The sequence below is a fragment of the Myxine glutinosa genome, chromosome 10 (assembly GCF_964187855.1).
Source record: "Myxine glutinosa chromosome 10, kmMyxGlut1.1, whole genome shotgun sequence".
NCBI classification, from domain to species: domain Eukaryota; kingdom Metazoa; phylum Chordata; class Myxini; order Myxiniformes; family Myxinidae; genus Myxine; species Myxine glutinosa.
The window spans coordinates 11,388,019-11,394,861 of record NC_136270.1 but is presented as its reverse complement, the minus strand read 5'-3'; the positions used below and the strand labels follow the sequence as shown (position 1 = coordinate 11,394,861).

At 40.3% G+C, this 6,843-nt stretch overlaps 1 protein-coding gene across 2 annotated transcripts in view; it reads right to left on the bottom strand.

The window, feature by feature from the left end:
* The window catches only part of LOC137412503 (bone morphogenetic protein receptor type-2-like), a 191,851-nt gene that overhangs the window by 91,526 nt on the left and 93,482 nt on the right, over nucleotides 1–6,843 (bottom strand). For both annotated transcript variants that reach the window (XM_078785327.1, XM_078785328.1), the window contains one exon: nucleotides 640–753. In XM_078785327.1, coding sequence (XP_078641453.1) covers nucleotides 640–753 — 114 coding nt within the window. The remainder of the gene's footprint in view (nucleotides 1–639; nucleotides 754–6,843) is intronic.

Below are 6,843 nucleotides of genomic sequence, written 5' to 3'. Positions count from 1 at the left end.
AAAGGCACTTCAACGAAGTATTAACTCAGGAGGTGGTTGAATACTTATGGAAATTTGATATTTCTGTATTTCATTTTTAATTATTTTGTAAAAATTTCTAAAAAACAAAATTCCATGTTCACATTATGGGGTATTATGTATAGATCAGTGACTAAAAATAAATCGCAATTCAATCCACGTTAAATTCAGGGTGTAAAACAACAAAATGTGAAAAAGGTCAAGGGGTGTGAACTCTTTGGCTGAGATGACCTAAGCTGAGATATAGCCGAGATAAAAAAGTCAAGGGGTGGGGTGGTATGAACATAGGTATGAAACTCACTCTGCCCTAATAATTATCCAGAAGGCCTCTGATGTTAAGTACATATGACAATGGGGATGTAATGAATATTTTTTGAGAAGCTGGAAAATACATAGAAGATGGCAGGATTGTTAAAACAAGCTCAAGATCACCACTGAATGTTGGTGTGTTTGTGTCACTGCAAAATGTGGCTTCTGAAAAATGCACATCAAATGTAATACTTTCAAAGACCTGTCCTGAAGTTACACCTAAAATGAAAGGTTGCAATGATTTATTTCCCATTAAAATGGTGGGTTCATATTGTCAAATGAAGAGCATATATTGATTTTTTTTTTAAATACCTGTGAAGATACGGAAGAGAAGGAACATCAAAATCCCAAGAACTGCAATGGCACATATGGAGGTGAGTGTGATGGTGATGGCCTTCTGTCGACCCCTTTTTAACTGATTAGCACCTGCAGAGACAACAGCACCAATCATTAAAATGACAATACTAAGTAAGGAGCTAGATCTTTTTAAATCACAGTGGTATTTCAATACCAGAGGAAAAAAACAGAATGCTATGATTGACTGGCATAAAGCGTATACAGCATTTAAAAAAATTTTAGACACTTGTTTATCTCGAGAAGCTAAGACTCCTTAAAGAGAGCATCAAGCTGCACCCACAGCCTCCAACATGTGCCCCAGAGCTCCCACTTCATGTGAGACAGCCCCCATAATGTGTCCCACCCTACGCACATCCATCTCCTCACCTAACACAACCCTTTTACTTAAAAGTTACTTTTACCATTTACCTTCTCTTCCCCTCTCAAACCTATTCTCCTGTTTTGCTCATTCCCTTGCCTGTTGTGGCCATCTTTGTCTCCATTGCACTACAATTAGCATGTGACCTTTAACCCTCTCTTACCTTACTCTTTCATGGGCCTCAATCTTGTAGAGAAAAATAAATAAACGCTTTGCTCAGAAGTTATAATTTTGTATTTTTGTATATATATATATTAAAAGAAAGTTTTTGTTTGTTTGCTTGTTTGTTTGTCTGCACGCGCTAATCTCCTGAATGGTGAAAGATAGGAGGAAACCTCTAATACAAAAAATGTCGGGACAGGAAGGTTTTAGGCTAGGTGGCGTGGCCGGTCGACCCACCTCGGCCGGGCTGGGTCCATTTCGCAATTAAAAGCTGAGCTGAATTATAGTAGTCAATCTCTACTGCCGCGAGTAAAAGCTGAATTATAGTAGTAAATTCATTCAAAAAGAACTAAAAATGTCGGGATGGGCCCCTGGAAGGTTATAGGCGAGGTGGCGAGGACGGAGGCCCACCTCGGCCGGGCTGGGCCCATTTCGCAATTAAAAGATGAGCTGAATTATAGTAGTCAATCTTCTACGGCTGCGAGTAAAAGCTGAATTATCTTACTATAATTCATCAAATGTCTGTCTGTTCGAAGGTACCGCAAAAACGGCTCAACCGATCGAAACGATCTTTTGTGTGGGTAATCCTGGGATCTTCAGGAGTAAAATAGGCTATTTCGTTTTTCCAATTTCAGCTTTGGTCTCCAGTATTCTCAGGTTTGGACTCCCGCATAACATTCACGTTCGCATAACGTCCATTGTTCTCATTGTGACGATGTTGTTTTCCCGGGTGCGGCACAAACGGATGCACCGATCACTACACAGCTGCACCTATCGAACTCGGTGACCTCGGACAAAAAACTTTATTTTTCCTTTAAACCTTTTATTAAATTTAAATTTAAAAATGTAAATATTCCTTTAAACCTTTTATTAATTTTTTTAATTAAAGACCTTTTATTCTATTTTATTATTATATTATTCCATCGTGTTTCAAATCGTGATATCAACTGTACACTTTTCTTTAGGAAAGAAAATGGAATGATTTTGTACCAACATCACAATGAAACACAATCACAATTCACATATTCGTGAAATTCTAATATTTTCGTCACAATAAAAACATCGTCACAAACGGGTACTGGAGACAATGTGACAAACGTCACAAACGGGTACAATATTGGAGAGGCCATTGCCAAAACGATTTCTTTTCTCTGGTACGTGTTTCTGGGCGGGTTCTGTTTCAGATAAACCGGTAAAATGCCTCCCAAACGGAAAGCCTCATTAACGAAAACGTCCAAGGAAGCTGTTGCAAGAAAGAAGGCTCGCCTAGACGAGGACTATCAGAGGCAGGAACAAGTACGTGACACAGCTGCACACCAGTCTCGGAGGCAGTCGGAGGAATACAGATCTGGTGAACAAGGACGTGAAACAGCTGCACACCAGAGCGCTAGGAAAGTCCAGCTTAAAGTGGCTCTGACGCAAAAGAGGAGGATTGGAGCAGTGTTTGATGTCCAGCACTTTGAAGAAGCTGACTATCCAGCAAAGCAGCAAGGTCACAAGCTGCCAAGTCTGTATGATACAGGACGTAAGTGCCCCTTCTGCAAGGCCCACTGCTGGAATGACGAAAGACCTGGATTCTGCTGTGAGAAGGGCAAAATTGCAATCAATCTGCTTGTGACCTACCCTGAAGATTTCAAAGTTATGTTCGACCGAAAAGTGTTTATTGAGAAGATACGCCAGTTCAACAATGCCTTGGCCATGGCATCGATCGGAATCAAGGAGCACTTCATGCCAGGATTCAGCCCCATGGTGAAGCTTCAAGGTAAAGTCTACCATCGCATTGGACCACTCCAGCCAGAAAGTCATCAATCGCTTCCAACGTTCGCTCAAATATGGTTCCATGACAGTGACGAACTGGAAAACCGACTGCGATTTAATGAACAGCTCAACGGTAATATTGACATTCTGAAGACTCTCCAAGACTGGCTGCGTCAGAACAATCCCTACATCCAGTCTCTGAAATCTGCCCTTGAGTTGATGGAAGCAGACAACAACATCACCATGGTTCTGGATGCAAGAAAGCGGCCTTCAGGTGAGTATGCTCGACGTTACAACCTCCCGCAGGCAAGAGAGGTATCCATCATCATACCCGGCGAGCATGTGGACCATTTGAACGTCATCCTCTATAAGCGTGAAGGTAGACTTCAAACCATCACGGAGCTGCACAGGAGCTACGATCCTCTTCACTATGTGCTGATGTTCCCGTGCTTTCACTATGTGCTTTGACGGATGTTTATATGCATCATTTAAAATAAAAAAATTCTGCCTTCAATTTCTGATATTTAGCCTTTTCATTTCGGCTTCCCAATTGAAGTCCCGCCCGTAGGGCGAGTACCGTTGCTAGTAGTAGTAAATGCATTCAAAAAGAACCAAAAATGTCGGGACGGGCCCCAGCAAGGTTATAGGCTAGGTGGCGAAGCCAGTCGAGGCCGCATCGGCCGGGCTGGGCCCATTTCGCAATTAAAAGCTGAGCTGAATTATAGTAGTCAATCTTCTACGGCCGCGAGTAAAAGCTGAATTATAGTAGTAAATTCATTCAAAAAGAACCCGGGCAACGCCGGGTGCTTTCGGCTAGTATTTAATAAGAATGTGAAAGTTTGCATGTTAAAATTAATTCATATTTGTAGTGCCCTTCGACTAATATCAATAACCAGAAGTTTTATTTTACAAAACTGACCGTTTTCCATGTTCATTCGTGTGCACGTGTGTGTTTGCATTTAAGTTGTTTTTGCCTGCTATCCCCACTTGTGGGTGGGCCTCAGTAGATGGAAAGAAGATCTACCTGGTCTCAAAGTATCCACATTCGTTAGTGTGTGTGTGTGTGTGTGTGTGTGTGTGTGTGTGTGTGTGTGCATGCATGCATACATGGGTGTGTATGTGCACACCAAACATGTGCAATATGTCACACACAACATGCATCATGTGTATACAATGCACAAAAACCATACAATACACAGCACATGACATCACACAAAAACCATACAATACACAGCACATGACATCACACAAAACAAAATAAAACATGCCAAAACAAAACCAAAACCAAAGCCAAACATGTGTATAAACCACACCCGTGCATGTACAAACCACAACCCATGCACGTGCCACCGGCCCACACGTGTGTGTGTGTGTGTGTGTGTGTGTGTGTGTGTGTGTGTGTGTGTGTGTGTGTGTGTGTGTGTGTGTGTGTGTGTGTGTGTCTAAACTCTAAAGCATAACGTTTTTACAATTTGAGCTTTTGTCATAAAATTTTCAACAAAACCTTAATGTGAGAATATGGAGAAGACCAATTAATAATTGGGTGAAAATGAAAAAGGGAAGAGTCACAGTAAGTAGAAATAGGCCTTGTTAACCAATCCACCACACATCAGTGCAAGGTGACCAGGTTTTGTATTCACTTCCATGTTTATTTATTTATCATTTGAGCTTCAATGAGTCCCTCAAGGCCATAACCATTTTTTTTTTTACCATTTCAGCTTTTGCCATCAAATTTTCAACAAATCTTCATTATGAGTACCAGCTGAAGTGCCCGTCTACGACGGACAGCAGTTGCATTACTGCGACGGACAGCAGTTGCAGTTGCATAGTTGCATTATTTAATTAGTTTCCAATTCAATTATTTAGTGTGTAAATATATCTTTACAACTGAATTGTGGCGTGTTTCCCCAAAAAAGTCATGTACTCATTTGAATTTATCAAAAATGCAAACCCTGGAGTTTCGGATACATACATACATACATACATACATACATACATACATACATAGCTCGATAGCTGCATACCTAAGATATGGAGAACAATAATAATTAATAAACTTAGCTTTTTATGGCATAGCCCGTAGGACAATGCCATCTGGAAAAGCGTTTCTCTGTCCGTCCCATGTATGTATGTATGTAATGTATGTTCCTCACAAACGTCCCCCACCCCAATCAGAGCTGAGAATGTGGTCACATGACAGAGGGACAACGTTTAGTAACCATTACAGTTGCATATTTTACTAAAATGAAATATAATAACTCTGTGGACGTTTTGGGGTCCCAGCGGGTGGTGTAAGGTAGGTAGGAGGTTTCAGAAATTCCTCAATACAATTATGATTTTGAAATGCAATCGACATGGACCTTGCTCCCGAATCCAGAAGTGAACAGATGACGACGGTTCACTGGTTTGATAACATCTCAACACAATCATGATTTAACATTATATTTTGACATTAATTTTATAATATGAAGTTGTGATTAAAATGATGAATGAAGAAATGACATAAGGGTTTCACCATTGACTGGATAAAGCAACATTGAGACTGGGTACGTTTTTTGTCCAAGTCCTTCACGAATCTGCTGTCAATGCCTGTCGTTCGACTAAAGATGGCACAGAAATTTGGAATATATTGAAAAAATTAATACTTACATTATTTGCTAACTACTAACTGGTATCTCCATCCTGTCCTCTTCAGGACTAACAGGTTATACTATCTTCTTCAACTAAAGTATGGAATAAGCCCAGCTACGTCAATGTTAGACTATTGGTCTTGTTTATTTCCGCTGTCGTTTTCATCAAGTTTATTTAGAGTTCAAAACCGACACAGACAGGCTTTGCATTTGATGATGCCTTCGAAGTTAACTTCAGGTGCAGTTAGGAAAACAGAAATTAGCTTGTGTTCCTTCTTCACTTTACTGTAACCCTTCCTGCCCCACCCCTCACTCAAAACCTAATATATAATAATATAATTGTCAAACCTTGAATAAACCTGACAAAACACATAACAACTTTTTTCAATTACATGAACACCTGTTAAAGCTAACTACGACTTTTTAAAGAGATGTACATGTAACTTGTATTTCTTCAGAGCACAATATCATCATCACACTATGAATTTGCAAATGGTCTCTGGCTTTGACACCAATACAATTTTTTTTACGGATCCTAAGCATCAAAAAGCTACATATATCTGACAAACAGTTTCAAATGGAGCAAATCTCCACCATTACAGCATTTAAATTGCATCAGATGTGGGAAAACATTTAAATCGTTAATCCCAGCTTGCCAGCTCAATGACAGAAGATGCCATTTGCATTTTTTGCCATGTACATCCCGACCCCATTTGGAATGCCATGCGGGCATGGGAAACTTACTTGTAACTTTAAAAACACAACGATTTCTGCTACTAATTTCCTTTTAATTCACGTAAAGTTCAATCAATGTTTTTGAACGTCTTCGTCTTCCATGCGACTCGTGTATAAACGCCTCTATGAGCCTTACCCAACTGTAAAAATAAAATAAATAATGATCTCACTTATTTACTCTCTATCTCAAAGCCTGTAACACAACTGCCTGGCATGTTAGAAAACTACAACAGCATTGAAACTGGCCATCTGTCCAAAAGACCAGAAACGCTGTCTGATTAATGTAGTGGGCTTGATGTTTGGAAGCTGCAGTACATTCTGCCTTTGACCTGTTCCCTCGTGAATAGCAAGAAATGGAGGGAGAAAAGGCACAATGAGGGGAAGAGACCCTGGGAATTTAGAGGAGAGGGCAGACGGCTCCCGCTATATCTGTTTGTCGAAGCCTGGAATGCGCACCACTTCACAAACCATCATTGTTTTGACTCCACCGTCCAAGTGCCTATCATTGTTTACAGT